The sequence below is a fragment of the Dromiciops gliroides genome, chromosome 3 (genome assembly GCF_019393635.1).
Source record: "Dromiciops gliroides isolate mDroGli1 chromosome 3, mDroGli1.pri, whole genome shotgun sequence".
NCBI classification, from domain to species: domain Eukaryota; kingdom Metazoa; phylum Chordata; class Mammalia; order Microbiotheria; family Microbiotheriidae; genus Dromiciops; species Dromiciops gliroides.
In genome coordinates, this window is record NC_057863.1 from 610,415,277 (window position 1) to 610,435,217 (window position 19,941).

Here is a 19,941-nt window from a genome sequence, read left to right on the forward strand (position 1 = left end):
ATTAGTCCAAATTACTGAGATTTTACTTACAGTCCTACTCTATTTCATGGGAAGGCAACAAAGAAAATGGATTGTGTAAAATATGCTCTTGAAAATTTGTAAAGACCCAATCAGCATAATCCATCCAGGAAATAACATTGTGAGAAGCAAATTAATTCAACAAACACATACGAAGTACCTACCATGTGCATATAAACAGACAGATTTTAAAATGACAGATTAATAGATGAGGAGCTAGAAGGGACCTTAAATGGTCAACTCTCCCCATTTTATAGATGAGGAAACTGAGACCCAAAGAAGTGACGTGAACATAAATGTCCGAATGAAGTAATATTCCTTTAAAATGCTCAATTATTGGGGCAGCTAGGTGGCGCAGTAGAAAGAGCACTGGCCCTGGATTCAGGAGTACCTGAGTTCAAATCCGGCCTCAGACACTTAACACTTACTAGCTGTGTGACCCTGGGCAAGTCACTTAACCCCAACTGCCTCACCAAAAAAAAAAAAAAATGCTCAATTATCTCTATGCATTCATTGTCTCCACATCCCTGGACTAAGAGAGGTGTCTGTAGCTTTACAGGTGGGAAACTGAATTATGAAAAAGGTTGGGCAATTCCTTCATTTCATAGGACTGGAATTTAACGTGGTCTTTTCACACTGGCTATTAACTTGTTACAATGTAATTCACAAGCTAATGTCCATCAATGATCAGCAAATTACTAGACTGCATCCAAAGGAAATGAGTGAATATGGTTTAACCAGAGGTCCCCCGCCCCCCCCCCCCAACCTTCAAAAGTCAAACCGCAACTCAATTAAGAGCTCTTTGCAGCTTACACCAGGTGAGGCAGGGAGCATAAGTGCTGTTATCTCATCTTACACAAGAGTAAACTGAGGCTCAAAGGTATGTAAATAGTTTCCTCACAGTCACACAGTTGGCTTCAATCAGAAATCAGATCTTCAGTCTCCAAATCTGGTTTGACTCAAAGGTTAAGCATCACTGTGAATAACCTACCGTTTCCTGCTTATTTGAATTTGATTGGGGGGGGGGGGGGAACCTCAGGTGGGATGGTCCTTGAGCATGTTAATGAGAGCAGTTAAATAAACAAACTATTAAGTTGAACACAGCACCAGGCTAGTGAAGTCCAGAGACCCTCATTCAAATTTCTACACAAGCCTCATGTTCTAGTACATTCAGATTTCACTAGGAATACAAGGGGGAGGGGAGATTCTTATGACAAGGGGCCTTCATGAAAACATCTTTTTTTTTTTTCTAATTTAAACTAAAATCCAGGACCTACTAAACACTGTAGCAAATTTCTATAGCCAGTAAGATGTACAAGAAGAAACAGCCTCTATGAAAAACAAGATCAACTCAAACAGCTTTTGTATGAAAAATCACAAGTACAGACATCCATTTGAACTTGGCAATTATAGTAGAACCTCATATATCTGGACTAACTTAAGACAAGAAGTCTGAGTCTGAGAAAGCTCTTCAAGAAATCCAACTTTTAAAGTACATTTAAGTGTGAAGACTTGATTTAACAAAAATAGAATCTTTAAAGAAAACATTACCAGTAAAGTCCCTGTTTGAAAGAAGTACATGTAATTAGCATACACTGTAATTATTATTGGGTTTTTTTGTCCCATCTGGTGATTTTATCACAGCAGGGAACTGCCTTTTTTGCAGACCAAGCAACTATTCAGCCTTAAGAAGTTGCCTGGGCAGATTTCAGAGAAAGCTGGAAGGACTTACATGAACTGATGTTGAGTGAGATTAGCAGAACTAGGAGAACATTGTACACAGTATCAACAACATTGGGTGTTGATCAACTACGATAGATTTGACTCTTCTTGGCAATACAATGGTCCAAGCAAGACTGTTCCAAAGGACTCATGATGGAAAATGCTCTCTAAATCCAGAAAAAAAGAACAGTGGAGTCTAATTGCAGATTGAATCATACTATTTATACTTTTTTTGTTTTTCTTTTTTTGAGGTTTTTCCCTTTTGCTCTGATTCTTCTTTCACAGCATGACTAATGCAGAAATATGTTTAATGGGATTGTTACATATGTAACCTATATCAGATTGCTTGTTGTCTTAGGGAGGGAGAACAATCTGAAACTAGAAATCTTAGGAAAACAAATGTTGAAAACTATCTCTACATGTAACTAGAAAATAATAAAATACTTTTATGATAAAAAAAATCCACCATGTAAATAAGTAGTTGATGGTGGAAGCACTTGACCAAACAGATGGCTGGCCATTGAGTAAAACACCTGGTAAACTGATTGGATTTTTCTTCTCTTTTGTTGTTTCTAATTGAGTCACGAAGATCTTTGCCTCCACATAATCTTTAGTGGAGGGAGCGATGGAATGAAAGCCAAGAACCCTGGGACTGGGTGGTGGTTCTGCTACCCACTAGTCACTAACATCCCTCTTATCCTCAGTTTCCAATTTTGTAAAATGGGCATAATAATATGAAGTAGTAAATGTGGAAAGAAAAAGTTGCCTCAGGCACTGAGAGGTTAAGTGATTAGTCCAGAGTCACAGAGACAGGATGTGTCTGAAGTGGGAGTTGAACCCAAATTTTCCTGACTCCTCATACTGTAATTCTATAACCTGTAAATGATGATTCCTATGTGCAGAAAAGTATATTCCATAATGTTTATTGACCGTAAAATTTGGTAACCATGATGGATTTACTTAGCTAATATTTTAGCTTGTACAATGATCATTTTAGGCAAGAATTTTTCTAAATTATTGCAAATCTGAAAAAATGGCATCCAGATCAATGAGGTTTTACTATACTCTGAAGCAACCACTGATAGTCAAGTCCAAAGACAACTTAAGACTCTGAGACCAGACCTCAAATACACTTTCACCAACAAAGAATGGAAAAGAAAAGGAATAGGAAACCATTCAGAAATAGTATTAACCCGAAGTCCAAAGTACCCAAATTTTTTTAAAGTTTCAAGAAAAAGGGAGACTGGTTTTGTATAAAAATAGCAATTTTAAGTATATATCATTCATTAAAACTACAGTCCAAGAAGGCTACATGCAAATACACAGCCAAGTTAGTATACCTCAAAAATTTTAAAATAAAAGATTCATCTTATTACCAGAAAGACTTAAAATATTCATATCAAAAACATGCAAGCAGAATGACAGCATGGACATTTTTCTAAAGCCTACATGAGCACACTTGTTCTCATACATTATCTTCACCTCCAGCTATAACTTCTCAGTCTTTATTTAACTTCTACATATCTATATTTCTAACAGCTTGCTCATTATCTCTACCAGGATCACCTACTGGTGCCTCAATTCAACAGATGTGGCCTTAGACATTGTTTCCCTCCTGACTTCTCTGCTAATGGGACCACCACTGTGTCTCCAGTACACTACATGGCAATCTGAATTATTACTGACTCCTCCCTCTACTTCTCATCCAGTATCTAATTCTTTGCCCCTCCCAAATTTGGTGCTTTTGCTCTGAAAAGGGAGCAAACCTGTCTGGACCAGAGGTTCCTATTACTGAAGAAGTCTTCTGGACTTTTCGGAGTTCTTCATTCAGTCTCTTCTTTAGTCCAATCCAAATACTGAAACTGGTGCTACCATCCTAATAAGCAGCACTTTCAACATGGCATCCATGGCAGAGAGGCAGGTGGTGATGTGGAGGGAGTACAAGGACTGGGAGGCAAAACTCAAGTTCACATCCAACCTCAGACACTGACTAGCTGTATGACTCTGGGCAAGTCACCTCACCTCCATCTGCCTCAGTGTCCCCATCTGTAAAATGAGAATTATAATAGCACTGGTCTCCTGGAATTACTGTGAGGATAATCAAATAAGCTAACATTTGTCAAGTGCTTCGAAGACCTTAAAGTGCTATAGAAATGCTAGTTATGACTGTTATTGTCATCTCCCTACCCCTAAAAAACCCTTCACTAATCCCCACTGTCTGTTATCATTAAGGGTGCCCCAAACCAGTACAAGAATAGTGTTCTGGGAAGAGGACTGAACTGGGAATCAGGAAGCATATGTACTAGCCACAGCTCTGTGTGTGACCTTGGACGAGTCCCTTTAACCCTTCTGGGCCTTGATGCCTGTATCTATACAAGAAGGAAAACTACACCAAGGTCCCTTGCAAAGGTCCCTCTGTATCTCCTACACAAACCCACTTCAGCCAAATTAATCTATCTAGTCACAGTCCCCTAATATATGTTATGTTCTTCTAACTTTGCTTATCCCATTCTTCCTGCCTGGCACACCCTCCTACCTCCTTCTTCCCACCTGTTCAAATCCTACAGACTCTAAAGGCACGGGGCTGGACTTTGAATCAGATCTGTCTGTACCTCACAAGATCTGCTTCCTCATTTATAAACTGAGGGGGTGATTCCAATAAGATGATCTCTAAGTTCCCTTCCACCTCTGAAATGTGTGGTGGCTCAAATCCCACAGCCTCAAGGAAAGCTTCCCTAATCAGCCAAATTGGAAGTATTGACTCCCTCTATTGCTATAGGACTATGTCTCTACTCTTCATCTGGTTAACGGTATTAGCAGTTATCTTTTCACGTGTTATGGATTACCTTCCCACCTAGACTATAAACTCAGAGAAATGTTCTTTATTTTTTTGTGTACCACCCTACCTGTGCACTGGGTAATGGGTGAAAGTGCCATAGAAACAGGAAGGACACATTTATGGGTAAATCCATCATTTCCTGGTACCTAAATCTTTTCTTCCTTTCTTTCTTTTTGGGACAATGAGGGTTAAGTGACTTGCCCAGGGTCACAGAGCTAGTAAGTGTCAAGTGTCTGAGGCTGGATTTGAACTCAGGTCCTCCTGAATCCAGGGCTGGTGCTTTATCCACTGTGCCACCTGGCTGTCCCTACCTAAATCTTTTCAAAAAGGAATATCTCCAATTTTATAATGATATTCAATGAAACCTGAGATTTGATATACAGAAATTCATTTATACTTTTAAAAATGCTTAGTGCAATGCCAAATATAGCAGGCTCCTGGATTAATACTTGCTAATCCACTGACATACACCTCTATTGGGGGAGCTATACAAACCTTAAAGAAGTTGCATATGAAAGAACACAACTGAGGTTCCAGTTGAACTGCAGCTCTGGAGGGCCTTGGGAAAATGAGTAGTTAGGATCAAAGGAGGCACCTAGGTCCAGGGAACTTCAGAGTAGATGGCTCAGAGAACACTCGAGTCTCTTGAAAGAATCAGTTATCCCTTCACATGTGAAGTCAATTTTCCTCTTTTTGGTCCTAAATTATCCACTCCCTTAACCACACCTAGTAAAAGTTTAAACCCCACCCAGTTCCCAGAAGCCCACCCAATTACACACAACTGCATGCCTCTTGTATGTTCTGGGAATGTAGGCCAATCTGATCATTAGTCTGAGCAAAACAGAATAATGTGCTACAAAATCAATCATAATATAAATATGTACATTACTTTCTATTTTCATTGTTCCCCTTCATCAGTCCAGATTACCTATGGCTGGCTAAATTTAGAAAGTTAAAAACAAAAAAGAACTATAATTTCAGAAGGCAACAGTCTGAGACCCTCACTTGGTATACACAACTTCATTTTTGTGCTGTTCAAGGCTCTTCATAACCTTTTCTAGTCATTATAGGTCATTTCAAAGCTTTGGCTGCCAGTTCCTAAGAGCAACCTCCCCAGGTCCCTAGGCTCCTCTCAGAGTTATTTATCTTCTACAACTGACTTTTAGGGAGGCTGGTCAGATCCCATAGCCAGGAAGCGTCAGGGCTCAAACCAAGTCTTACTACTGCCTTTCAGAGAGACAGCTCTGTGAGGGCTGCACTGATTTTTAATTACAGTGTGTGGAGTCCCATCCAACATTAATAATTAATGTTAGCTCATCAATTCTTCTTAGATATCAGGGCTACTACTGAAGGGAGACAAACCTTTTTTAGAAATCCAACTGAAATATTGTTGAGTCTAAAAAATACTAGTTTATCCTCTAAAATAATTAAACAGTTTGATTTTACTAGCAAAACAATAGTGTTCCTTGACAAAGGAATAAAATCATTTCCTTACAGACAAGAAAACTGAGGCCCATAAAGGTGAAATGACTAGGCTTAAGGTCACATTATGAGCAAATGACTGTCAGGACTTAAATTCAGTTCTCTGAATTCCAAATCCAGTCTCCTTTCCAAGCTACCAGTTAACCTAAAGGCCTATAATCCCCAAGAGCTCTAAAATTTTGAGAGAGATTATAAAACTAACCAGTCGTCTCAGAACTCACACTCCTCCAGAGTGCTACTAGTTTTCTTAGCTGAAAATGAAGAAATTCTAATGTCCTGTCTCGTATGATATTTCTGTTATCATATGTTATCACTCCTGTGATATGATATCACATATACTCTATTGGGGAAATCAATGAAAACAAAGAATTTTTTCATTTTGGGAGTCTGGTCAGAAGACATGCTTGCTATTTAAATGCCAAAAGTCAGTCTAAGTGAGATATGAATAGATTTACATAACTCAAATGAGGAATCAAGAATATCTGAACTATTAGAAAATATAGAACCCTTTTTAATTAATAGAGAAAAACCTAAACAAGAAATGAAGCCCCCAGTTTCAAAATCTAAGACTCCCTGGATGTGATCTACCACTATACAAAAAACAGCCACTGCGCCAGTGGTGCAGGAATGACAGACAGTATGATCAAAAGAAGCATTTGGTTATCCTGCCAATCTATGGATACTATCTATAGTCTTCCCCATGCCAGAAGAGGCTGGGAATGAGAAATGAAAAAGCTCATCTTCAATTAAAGAGAGACTAAAAATCAGTGGTATGCTGGGCCTGAGGCTACTGTGAATAAAGAAATTCAAGAAAGGGAGAGATACTTTGCAATAATAATTCAGAGGATCAGTAATAATTATTAAGATGCTTTTAGAGTAGAGAAAACCTACCACTTTGAAAACGATTTAAAAAAAAATTTAACCTTTCCAGAGGGCATCTAAAGCTAAAGGAACTACGACTTTATGCTGTAGGGACTTAATTCGGAATTTTCTATAGTTGCTAGGGAATGGAGGAGTTAGGATTCCTTATATCCTCCCGTATTTTGTGTGTGACCAAGATTCACTTAGCCAATGCAAGACCTATACACTGTGATGTTAAAGGCCACAGGTGCTCTTCTCTTGACCCTGAATACAAGGAATGTCTTCTGGGCTATTTCTCACTGAATTTGAGTCACCCTCCTCCTTCTGAGGCTACACCATAACGTGTCTAGCCAGGTGAAGAGCTTAGCTACAATTTTAGAAGCATTACTGTCTCCTAAATTTATTTATTCAGTGTCAGGGCAGCCATGAACTATTTTGTCCTTCAGATTTACCTTGGTGGGGGGAGGCCTACATTTTTTTTAAAAACCTCAAACAAAATGTTTTTATCTTCTACCTTCCCTTGTATCTCCCCCCAACTCCCACCCCACAATAAGGCAATTATCAGACTATCCCAGGCAACAGCAAAACTGGCTATGATGACTCTAGCAGATAGGTCAAGAGGGGTGCTTAATTGTATGTGAAATTAGGTAAATATCTTTTAATACTCTTTAGGCACCACACCCACCTGCAAAAAAAAAATTAGATAAAAATCAGTAATGCCTGTAACCTTGCTTTCTCTATAAATTTAAGACATTTATAAGGCACCTGATCCCGATGCAGTCGTTTGAACTTTTTCTCAATCTGTCCTTACACTACTGCTTATTTTCGTTGTTAAGTTCACCCCATCCAAACTCTTTATTTTTCCCACCATTTTCAAACTTCTTCTCCCAGTACTTTACTTTATTTCTGTAAATGCATACACAGACACAGGATACCAACATCACCGCTTTATGTACACAGAGCCATTGCAACAACACACACGACAAGACCCCTAGCATCACGAGTCAGAATCAAAGATGGGGAGCACACGCTGTCAGAGTCATCACACAATCCCATCGGTTCCCGCTCGCTAAGACCAGGCACAGACTAACTTTGCTGTGGCACTCACCAGACGGCTCTTCGGGCTCACTTTCGTTCTCCTCCTCTGGAGGGGCTTGAGGAGGGGGAGGAGGGAGCTTTTTCTCCTTCTCGGCCTTGGCATTCCTCTCCTCTTCAGAATAATATTCGTCTTCAGAGAGGTTGGCCAAGCTCTCGTCCATTTCTCTGTACTCTACCTATAGGCACACCATGTCAGAGAAAACAAGGTAAAACAGCATCTCAATTAATGCATTCAAAATTTAAATACAGAAACCAGGCTTCTATTAAGGAGATGTCTATTCAAAAGAGAACCTCAGTGTAAGTCCCCTAGTGTTAGTGTGTCATGTAACCCAACAATGTAATAAATTCGTTCATTTATTCAACAGATTACTCTGTTGTATGGAGAAGGCTTTATGTCGGATGCTATGGGAGATAGCAAAACGAATGACACACTGGTTGCTTCATATCCCATTCTGCCATTTTTTATCTCCAACCATAAGGATCATCAATCCGAGGAGGCATAAATCCACTCAGCTGTGAAATTCCCTGGGACTGAGTTTACTAGATTGGGGAATAAACGCAAGGCAGTCTGATGGTAAATAATCCAGATGAAACGCACAATGAAAACTCTGAAAGCTTTAGAAAGATTTCTCAGGACAACGTATATAGGTGGAAAGTGCTTTGAATTCACTTCTTCCACTAAAACCTCTTCTCCCCTACCTCAGCCAACACTCATCTTTCTTCCTCCAGAGTCCTATAACACTTAAGGTCTGTCTGTACCATATATTCTTTTATTTTGTGCAATATGGTCTCCATCTACCTCTCCAACTTGATCCCTTCCTATTCCCTTACACGAACTCTTTGCTCCAGCCAGTCACAAAAGAGCCTTACAAAGGGATTTAAGAGGCAATTTCCTATATATTGTCACATTTGATTCTTCCAATAGCTCTGCAAATGTAGTAGGCAGAAATAAAATGATGCACTCATTGAACATACCACTCTCCTCATACTTTTGGTCACAAATTCATTTTGCATTTATGCTAACCTGCAATTGCTACTCTTAAAAATGTAAATTAACATCCCTTTCCTATCCATATTGGCAAACATACAGACAGACATGTACATGTATATAAAATCTTGCTTCCCACAAGAGTTAGGTTGTAATTCCCTTGGGGGTAGTGACCATCTCTTACACTGCCTTTTACCCCAGCACCAAAAATAGTATCTTTCACATAGGCTAAGAACCATAGAAAAGGTGGTGGTTCTGCTGTTCTCTAATGTGCGCTACATTTTTCTAGATAAATCTAACCTCTCTTGGGGGCAGGTACCCTATTTCTAATTGCACAGCACCCAGGCCTCCCAATCCCCCAGTAAATATTATTAGAAAACAGAAGCTCCCATTTCGATAGCACTTTAAGAAATATAAAGCATTTTTTTCCAGACAGCCTTGGGAACATGGTTGCCACAGTGTGCTTACTCTATAAATGAGGCAACCCAAAGGTCAGTGTCTTGCCCAGGGACTCAAAGTAAGTTAAGCATCAGAGTATGGATAAAAAGCCAGTCTTTTCTGACAAAATCCAGTGTTGTGTGACCCTAAGAAAGTCCCAACCTTTTGGGACTCTCATTTTCTCCTCATAGGACCCAGATGGTATCTGTGCTGTTTCACATGGGATTGTTATAAGAAATTATGTGATCAATTATGTTTTATAAGTGGCAGTAACTCCCCCAGGGCAGACTAGTCTTATTTCTTTGACAGTTCCCCACTGCCCATGTGCTTTGTTCATGGCAGAGGCATTAATAATAGTTCATTTATACTACATTTAGTTTTCACAAATCCTCTTTGAGAGAGGTAGTGTAAGTAGTACCTCTATCCTATAGAAGTCCAGAGAAGTGAAGTGGCCAGTCCTGCAGGAGAAAGACCCAGCTTGAGAAAGTCCCAGCTCTCTGGACTCTCTGGACTCTGGCCAAGATCCTTTCAAACCACCAATAAATTTGGAGAGGTGCACTGAATGCTAAGGGCTTTCAAATACAGCCAGGGTCAGGGAAATGGGGTAGCAACAAATCGAAATCATTCTAGGCTAGTTTCCCTGACCTCTACTGGCAGGACCAGAAAACAACTTTCTTCAGTATTTTCAGACATTTACTAGCTATGTGACCCTGACCAAGTCACTTCACCCTGTTTGCCTCAGTTTCCTCATCTGTAAAACGAGCTGAAGAAGGAAATGGCAAAACATTCTAGTATCTTTGCCAAGAAGACACCAAATGGGATCATGAAGAGTTGGACACAACTGAACCACAACAAAAATTGTGACCAATGGGGGAAGCTAGGTGGCGCAGTGGCTAGAGCACCGGCCCTGGAGTCAGGAATACCTGAGTTCAAATCCGGCCTCAGGCATTTAACACTTACTAGCTGTGTGACCCTGGGCAAGTCACTTAACACCAACTGCCTCACTAAAAACAAAACAAAACAAAAATTGTGACCAATGAAAGGACCAACAATTCCAGAGGACCAATGATGAAGCTACCTACCTCCTGAGAAGAAATGATGTAATCAAATACAGAATAAGACATATTTTTGGCTATGGCCAATCTGGGAATGTATAGTCCTTGGCTATACACATTTGTTATAATGTGTTTTTTTCCTTTTTTCCCAATGAGGGAGGAGGAAGGTTGGAGGGAGAAAAAATGCACACTAATTGAAAAAAAGTAAAACTACAACTAGACCCTACCATCTTCTCAAACAACCTATAGCTCTTTTCTCAGCCAAACCCCTAGAAAAAGCTAACCACACTCAGCTGCCTCCACTTCTTTTGCTCTTACTTCTCAACTCTTTGAGATGTGATTTCCGACCTCATCACTCAATTAAAACTCCTTTCTCCAAAGTTACCAGTGATCTCTTAATTGCCAGATGGGATGGTCTTTTTTAAGTCCTTTTTCTCTATCTCTTTGCTATATCTGACATTGTTAACTAGTCTTTCTCTTCCTGTATCCTCTTTCCTCTCTAGCCTTCCAAGACACCTCCCTCTCTGGGTTTTTCTGCTTATCTAAGTTGTCTAACAAGTTTCCTCCTTGTTAGTCTCCTTTGCTGGTTTGTCATTCACATCATGCCTCAGAATTGTGTTCCATAAGGTTCTATCCTAAGCACCCAAATCTTCTCTCCCTAGCCTTGCTCTCTTGGTGACCTCATCAGTTCCAATGGTTTTCATTATTCATGCCTGTGCTGCAGCTAACATCTCAAACTCAGTAACGTGCAAAAGAGAATTCATTCTTTATCTTTTCCCCAGCTCCCCCCTCTCCCCACATGTCTAGTCAATTGCCAACTCTTGTCTTTCCTACATCCACAACCTCTCTCATTAGGATTCCTTCTCTGCTCCCCTAGCTAACACCTTAGTTAGTTAGTCTCTCATCACATTTCCCCTAGTTTTTTTTTTGTTTGTTTTGTTTTCTTGGTGAGGCAATTGGGATTAAGTAACTTGCCCAGGGTCACACAGCTAGTAAGTGTCAAGTGTCAAGTGTCTGAGGTCGCATTCGAACTCAGGCCCTCCTGAATCCAGGGCTGGTGCTCTATCCACTTTGCCACCTAGCTGCCCCTCCCCTAGATTATTGCAAGGGCCTCCTCCCTTTCCACTTAGGTCTATTCTCCACACTTGCCAAAGGGACTGTCTTTAAGTACAGCTCTAACCACATCCCTCTGCTCTCCTCAGAGATCTCCAGAGTTCCTCCTGCCTCTACCTCTTGTTTAGTTTCACACTCTCTTCCCAACCTATCTTTCCAATCTCATTCCACATTACTGGACACACTCTGTCTTGCTTTGTGCCTTAGGGCTGGCCATCTCCCACGGCTGGACCGCAAGCCCTTCTCCCTTCCTCCTCACCCCCTCTACAAGAAGCCTTTTCTGCTAGCAAATGCCATTCCCCTCTCCGCCAAAATACCTTGTGTTTCATGATTTCATAGTTATTCTCTTTCACACACATTACACTCGCCCCATCCCACCCCATGAAAATCGAAGCACCTTATATCGTGTTTACAGCTCTAGTAGCTAGCACGGGCTTTGGCCCGTAGATGTTTAACAAATACTTTCTGATTCATTCATTCTAAGGACAAGAGGGAATGCTGGGGAGGAGGTGGCATGGTTCTGGGGCATCACCCTGGGTCTGAATACTGGATTACAAGCGGCCTGGTTTGAGGGGAGTCACTTTCAGTCCCTATGCTAGGGGAGGAATGGTCTGAGTTGGGGGGAGATCGCCTTAGGTCACTATCGTGAAGGAGAGTCTGCTTAGGAAGGGCTGGTGTGTGTGTGTGGGGGGGGTATCTCTGTACCTCCCTGGTGGTGTGGGTGGGGTCTCGGTGGGGAGAGTGGGTCTCCTTGGATTTCCACGGGGGAGGAGGAAGTCTCCCTGGATCTCCAAGCCGGACTAGGGTCTCCTTGGGGAGGGTGGGTATGGGGAGTCTCCCAGGGTCTCCAAGGTTGGGGGGGGGGCGGGGAAGGAAGGGCTCAGGTGCCCAGGGGCGCCGGCGGCCTCACTCACCTTGGCGCGCTTGCGCCGGCTGGTGCGGCGGCCCTCCGGGGTCTCGGCGATGCCCGTCTCCATGGGCGTCCCGGCAGGTCCCGGCGCTCCGGCGGGGCCGGGCTGCGGCGCTCCGGCTGGGCCCGTTGGCTCCGCCAGGCCCCCGGGAGGCGAGGCCCGCAGCGGCTCCTTCTTGCGGGGCGTGCGCTCCCCGCCGGGCCCGGACCCGCTCCCGGCTCCGGCCCCGGCCCCGGGTCCCGCCTCAGCCGAGCCCGCCAGCCCAGCGGCCGGGGGCGCCGTGGTCACGGCCGCCGCCGCCACGGCCGCCGCTGCCTCGGCGCCGTTCTCCGCGCCGCCTGCGGCCCCCGAGCCCGCTTCGGCCCCCGAGGCTGCAGCCCCGCCGCCGCCGCCGCCGCTGCCGCTGCCGCCGCCGCAGCCGCCGCCAGCCGCCGCCGCCTTCTTCCCAGTCTGCATGGCCCCGCCGCCTCACAGACCGCCCGAGACCGCGCGCGCTCGCTCCCCTACGGTCACCGCAAACGCCGCCGCTGCCTCGGGCCTGCCCGCGCGTACCCGACCAACGCCGGACAAAGCGTCCAACACACTGGCGGCGGCGGCGCCGCGCACGCTCTGGCCGCTTGCCCCAGAGAGCCGTCGCGTCGCCGCGTAGAGCGGCGGCGCACCAGGGAGAGCGCTCTTAAGGGACCGGCGCGTGCCGGTCCTGTTCTAGAGTGTCTCCTGGCGGCAGGAGGGACTCATCCGCGCCTCTTCTGTCTTTGCTTCCAGGGTTGGTTGCCTGGATTCTGAAATTGGCAGCTGTTAAGGAAAACTCTCCCAGGTGGAAAAGCAGGGCCTGCCTGACCGCCTTGAGGCTGATGCAGCCCTCCACGTCTTGAATCCAGAGGGTGGGATTCCGGGATTATTCCGATTTCGAGAAGGAGTCCACTGTACGAAATATTTACAGAATTACAGGGCTCTGGAATCCCAAAGCCTCTGTAGTCCATCCAAACCTGTACTGAATAGGAATAACCTCTCCCAAATACCTGACTTGCAGTCGAAGCCCTCCAGTGAGGGGAAATCTGCCACCCTCGCGAGTCCGCCGCTAATTTATTTAGCCTCTCTCTTCCTCTCTCTTTGCTAGAGGCACCTGAGAGATTCAAAGAAATAAAAGAATGAAGTCTGTCCTGAAGGAACTTATACCTAGAACCTAAGAGGAGAAGACTTAGAAAAGCATAGGCAATTAAGTAAATCCACACGGACGATGTGGTTAAATACTGAGGTGCAAACAAACAAAAAAAGGATACAGAAGGTTAAAGGAGGGATAAATTATGGTGACTTTGAGGAAATCACATATTGTTAGAGATAGGAGGTATTCTAGAAAATAGAACGGATAGGCGACCAGAGAATGAAGAGACCTTAGAATATAGAATGTCAAAGCTAAGAGGTACCTTAGAACATGGAGTGACAGAGAATAGAATGTCAGAAATGGAAGGAAGTAACCTCATGACAAGAAATAAAAAATTGCTGTGTTGAGAGACATTCCACTGCATAAAATGTTAGAATATAGAATATCAAAGCTGGAAGGCAACCTAGAAGAGGGGTTCTTTGCCTGAATTCCACAGGGTCCCCTCTTTGGGGTCTGTAGATAGATTTTAATTCATGAATTTGAATAGGAAAAAAATTCATTTTAATTTTTATGAATCTTTAATTGAAATGTGTATTTCCTTCAGTCATTTAAAACCATTATTATTTTTAATCATAAAAGTATTTTTCCAGTTACATGTAAAGATAGTTTTCAACATTTGTTTTTATAAGATTTCTAGTTCCAAATTTTTCTCCCTCCCTTCCCTCCCCCACCCCAAGACAGAAAGCCAATCTGATAGAGGTTCAATCACATTAAACATATTTCTGCATTAGTCATGTTGTAAAAAAATAATCAGACAAAAGGGAAAACCTCAAAAAATAAAACAGAAAACAAAAAACAAAAGTAGAAATAGTGTGGTTCAACCTGCATTCAGATTCCACAGTTCTTTTTCTGGATGTGGAGAGCATTTTCCATCATGAGTCCTTTGGAATTGTCTTGGATCATTGTATTGCTGAGAAGAGCTAAGTGTATCACAGTTGATCATCACACAATGTTGATGTTACTGTGTACAATGTTCTCTTGGTTCTGCTCACTTCACTCAGCATCAGTCCACTAAGTCTTTCTAGGAAAACCATTATTCTTTAAAAGTATCATGAATTTAACTGAACTGGGATCCATGACACCCAAAAAAGTTAAGAATCTCTTTCAGATGGAATATTATTGTACTATAAGAAATGATAAGCAGGCAGATTTCAGAAGAAACTGGAAAGACTTACATGAATTGATGCTGAGTGAAATGAGCAGAACCATGAGAACATTGTACACAGTATCAACAACATTGTGTGATGACCAACTGTGATAGACTTAATTCTTCTCAACAATATGGTGATCCAAGATAATTTCAAAGAACTCATTGAAAATGCTCTCCATGTCCAGAAAAAAGAACGCTGGAATCTGGATACAGATTGAACAATACTGTTTCTATTTTGTTTTCTTTTTTGTCTTTCCCCTTTTTTTCCTGATTCTTCTTTCACAATGTGACTAATGCAGAAATATGTTTAATGTGATTGTACATATATAACCTATATCAGATTGCTTTCTGTTTTGGGGAGGGGGAGGGAAGGGAGGGAGGGAGAAAAATTTGGAACTAGAAATCTTATAAAAACAAATGTTTAAAACTATCTCTACATGTAACTGGAAAATAATAAAATACTTTTATGATTTAAAAAGAATCTCTTTCAGATCAGCTTGGAGTTCTCAACCTTTCTTGTATTACACAGATCCCTTTGGCAGCAGGGTGAATCCTATGGACCCTCTTTTCAGAATAATATTTTTAAATAATTCAAGGAAATTCTAAATTTCAGTGAGAGGTTAGTGAAAATAAAGATTAATTTTCCCCATTCATATTCACAAACACCTTGAAATTTATCCTTTGATCCCTGCCTTACAACATAGAATATCAGATCTGAAAGAGACCTTAGAACAATGTTTAGTCGAACCTCCCTAACTTGAGGAAACTGAGTCAAAAGAGGGAAAATGAGGAAATGATTTGGTGAAGTTTAGGGAATGGGGTCGAGTGGGATGGACATCAGTGTTGTTGTCGTTGAGTCGTTTTTCAGTCATAACCCCATGTGGAGTTTTCTTGGCAGAATTACTTAGTGATTTGCCATTTCCTTCTCCAGCCCTTTGACAGATGAGGAAACTGAGGCAAATAGGGTTAAGTAACTTGCCAAGGGGCATACAGCTAATAAGTGTCTGAGGCCAGATTTTAACTCAGGAAGAGGAGTCTTCCTGACTCCAGCCACCTAGCTGCCCTTACAGACTCCCTGGGGAGATAAAATTGGAGGAGACGGGGAGTGCTCTGGGGCCTAGAATAAAGGAAAGAATCATCAAAAGCATGCTGTTGTTCAAAGAAGACAAATGATATCACGGGGTGATGTCTTGACTGATGCATGAATTGGATTTAAATGAGCCAAAATTGCAAAAATCATCGGCCTCACTCTCTCTTCAGAATCCAGTGACAAGACTGGTGATGGGGGGAGGGGGGTAGCAGGTGACCTTGGTATCTTCCATGACCAAGCTGTAAGGCACCACAGCACCTACTTCAGCTATCCTCATGGGCATTGGTACAAATTGTTCTCCTCAGCCCATTCTGCCAGGGACTTCTTTCACATGCTTGGGGTAGACACCCCCCTGACTCTGACAGGTTTCAGGTCTATTGGTTACCCCTCAACCTAGTTCAGTCTATCTCATGAGATTGTTTTACCAGGGTGTGACCTCTACCCATGCTACAGCTTCTTGTTTCACAAGAGATCAAGAACTACTATGAAAACAGGTTACCAAAAGACACTGCTGGTTTGGTTTTTTTTTTTTACCAGTAATGGGAGGTAATGAGAATAGACAGTTTTTTTTTGTTTGTTTTGTTTTGTTTTTGGTGAGGCAATTGGGGTTAAGCGACTTGCCAGGGTCACATAGCTAGTAAGTGTTAAGTGTCTGAATCTGAATTGACTCCAGGTCCTCCTGAATCCAGGGCCAGTGCTTTATCCACCACACCACCTAGCTGCCCCTAAGACAGTATATTTTTAAAAATACTGTTCATGTGGGCTAAGCTTAGAAATTATAAAAACAAACAAATGACATTGGTAAGGCAAATGGCTTACTAGAAGACACCAGTTTAAATGGTCTAAAGATTTAGTTCTCTGTTATATCTCTGACTTTCTCAAGTTTATTATTTCTTACGTTCAATAATAATGCATTTTATTTATGGAGCATAATTTCCTGAGCCACACCCCCCCTCAATAGGCATCTACTTGTTTCCTGGTTTTTGTATCACAAAAAGTTCTGCTATCAATAGTTTGGTATATGTGGAACCTTTCTTTCTGTCTTTGACCTCTTTGGGTATTCCCACATAGTGCTGTAATCATTGTCTCAAAGGGAATGAACAGTTTATTCACTTTTTTTTTTTTTGCAGGGCAATGGGGGTTAAGTGACTTGCCCAGGGTCACCCAGCTAGTAAGTGTCAAGTGTCTGAGGCTGGATTTGAACTCAAGTACTCCTGAATCCAGGGCCAGTGCTTTATTCACTGAGCCACCTAGCTACCCCCTAGGTTTATTCACTTTTTCTAGAATGACTGGAGGTGAATACTTCCAAGTTTCGTGATGAACAAAATTCTCCCATGAAATAAGGTTTCCTTATTCATTACCTTTGGGGGCTCAATGAAACAAACTCTTTTCTTTAAGTAGAACCTTCAAGTCACCCCCTTTTAGCTACAACTTCTTTATATCTTGAGGTTTTATTTATAGTGGGGATGTCAGCCTGGATATGTTCAATTACTTCAATAGTATGTCAAATGATTGGTTGTTAGACAAAGATCACACATTGGACAGTACCAACAGGAAAATGAATGCTAGAAAATTGTATAATCATGATGGAGAGTTACTAAATCAAAAGTATATTGAGGGCCATCAATACCACGGAATATCTACCCTTTGTTGTTCTGCAGGGAAGGAACCAGAAGGAAAAGGGATAAATGAATAGCCTCATCTCTGCAAAACTAAGTAGAAACACATAGAAAACCAGAGTCAAATAGATAAGCCTTTGTTTGTCTTGCCCCTTTTTTTTTGGCAACATGGCTTATATGTTTCATGATTTCACATGCTTTGATCAATATTGCATTTCTTGACTTTTTTTTCTTTTTTTTTTTTCATTTCTCTGACTTCTTAATGGGCTGGGAGAAGTGAGAGAATTTGGAACTCAAAATTTTACAAAATGAATGTGATTTTTAAGTTAGAAATTTTCTCATTAGATAAATTTTAAAAAAGAAAATAGGTAAGCCTGAGGCCAACCAGTTAGATACAACTAAATAGAAAAGAGCGTATGAACAAATGCTGGGTGTTCAGAGAAGTGGTAAAGATCTTTGGGTTATGGGTTGGAAGCTGGAAAAATCATCTACTTCAAACTCTTTAGAGGGGAAGAAGCTGAGAGCCTAAGATGTTGACTTGGCATTTCTTACAGCACCATAACATTCTATTGCATTCACAGTCAAGGATGATTTGTTTAGGCATTGCCCAATTAATGGGCACCCAATTTGTTTGGATTTCTTTGTCACCAAAAACCCCCAACAAAACACAGCTATGATTTTTTCTTTCCAGATGTATTTGGGCTATGTACCTACTGGTGGTATCACCATGTTAAACTGTATGCAGTTTAATGACTTTTGGGGCATAGTCTGGGTGGGGGGTGAGTTAGTCAGCTCTAACCACTTTGTCAGAGCAGTTATTACATTTACAGTCTGAACATTCATACCTCTTAAATGCAATCATTATAACTCAGGGCTGAATTAATCACTTTGGTGATTACCTAGATTTAAGAAAGTATTAATAATTCAGATCAAACTTAAAAGAAGTGTGTGTGCATACTTTCACCCTATGCAATGATCTATAAACATTTCTTAAGCACAACAGAAATACAATAGAAGGCTCAGGCAATGAAGTCATTGCCAGACTGGAGGTCTGGTGACTGTAAACTACTTCTAATAAATACTACTACTACTACTACTACTACTAAATAATAGTATTAATGATTGGCATTTATATAGCACATTAAGATTTGCTTTATTGCCATTATCTCGTTTGAGTCTAATAACATCCTTCGGTATAGATCTGAATTACCTCTCAAAGCTATTGGCTTTTTTTTTTTTTATCTAATCAAAGCAACATAAGTCTTCTGTGCTTTGGTGAATTTGTTTTCTTTATAGTACAGTAGCATTCTATTACATTTCATCTACCACAATCAAAGTAGAGATTTCTGAACAAACAAGAGAAAGAGAGCATTACAGGGCGTAAAATGAATTATTTTAATTATGCCAAATTAAAAGGGTTCTGTACAAATAAAACTAAAGTAACCAAGATTAAAAAGAAAGCAGGAGGGGCAGCTAGGTGGTGCAGTGGATAGAGCACCGGCCCTGGAGTCAGGAGTACCTGAGTTCAAATCTGGCCTCAGACACTTAACACTTACTAGCTGTGTGACCCTGGGCAAATCACTTAACCCCAATTGCCTCACTAAAAAAAAAAAAATTAAATTAAATTAAAAAATTAAAAAGAAAGCAGGAAACTGGAGGAAAAACTTTAGATCAAGTGTCTCTGATAAAGGCCTAATTTCTCAAGTAGAGAACCAAATCAAATTTATAAGACCATGAGTCATTCCCCAACTGATAAATGGTCAAAGAAAATGAACAGTTTCAAAAAAAGAAATCATATCTATCTATAGTCATATTTTTAAAATGCTCTAAATCACTATTAGAGAAATGCAAATTAAAACAACTCTGAGGGCAGCTAGGTGGTACAGTGGATAGAGCACCGGCCCTGGAGTCAGGAGGACCTGAGTTCAAATCCAGCCTCAGACACTTAACATTTACTAGCTGTGTGACCCTAGGCAAGTCGCTTAACCCCAATTGCCTCACCAAAAACAAAGAAACAAAAGAAAACAAAAAACCCCCAACTCTGAGGTACCACCTCATATCTATCAGATTGATTAATATGACAGAAAAGGAAAATAATAAATATTGGAAATGTGGGAAAATGGGGACACTAATGCATGGTTGGTGGAGTTGTGAACTGATCCAACCATTCTGGAGAACAATTTGGAAGTATTCCCAAAGGGCTATAAAGCCATACCCAACCATTGACCCAGTAATACCACTAGGTCTGTACTTCAAAGAGATCAAAGATAAAGGGAAAGGACCTATATGGATAAAAATATCTATAACAGTTCTTTTTGAGGTGACAGAGAATTGGAAATTGAGGGGATGCCTATCAATTGGGGAATGGCTGAACAAGTTGTAGTATATGATT

The 19,941-nt window shown here is 41.4% G+C and overlaps 1 protein-coding gene across 1 annotated transcript in view; it reads right to left on the reverse strand.

Annotated features, from left to right (window-relative positions):
* The window catches only part of KDM1A (lysine demethylase 1A), a 79,876-nt gene extending 66,757 nt beyond the window's left edge, over positions 1 to 13,119 (reverse strand). Inside the window, 4 exon segments of the mRNA XM_043995073.1 lie at positions 8,031 to 8,196; positions 12,529 to 12,905; positions 12,908 to 12,951; positions 12,953 to 13,119. Of these exon segments, the coding sequence (XP_043851008.1) occupies positions 8,031 to 8,196; positions 12,529 to 12,905; positions 12,908 to 12,951; positions 12,953 to 12,981 (616 nt within the window). The 5' untranslated portion in view covers positions 12,982 to 13,119.
* Between the last annotated feature and the right edge of the window lie 6,822 nt (positions 13,120 to 19,941).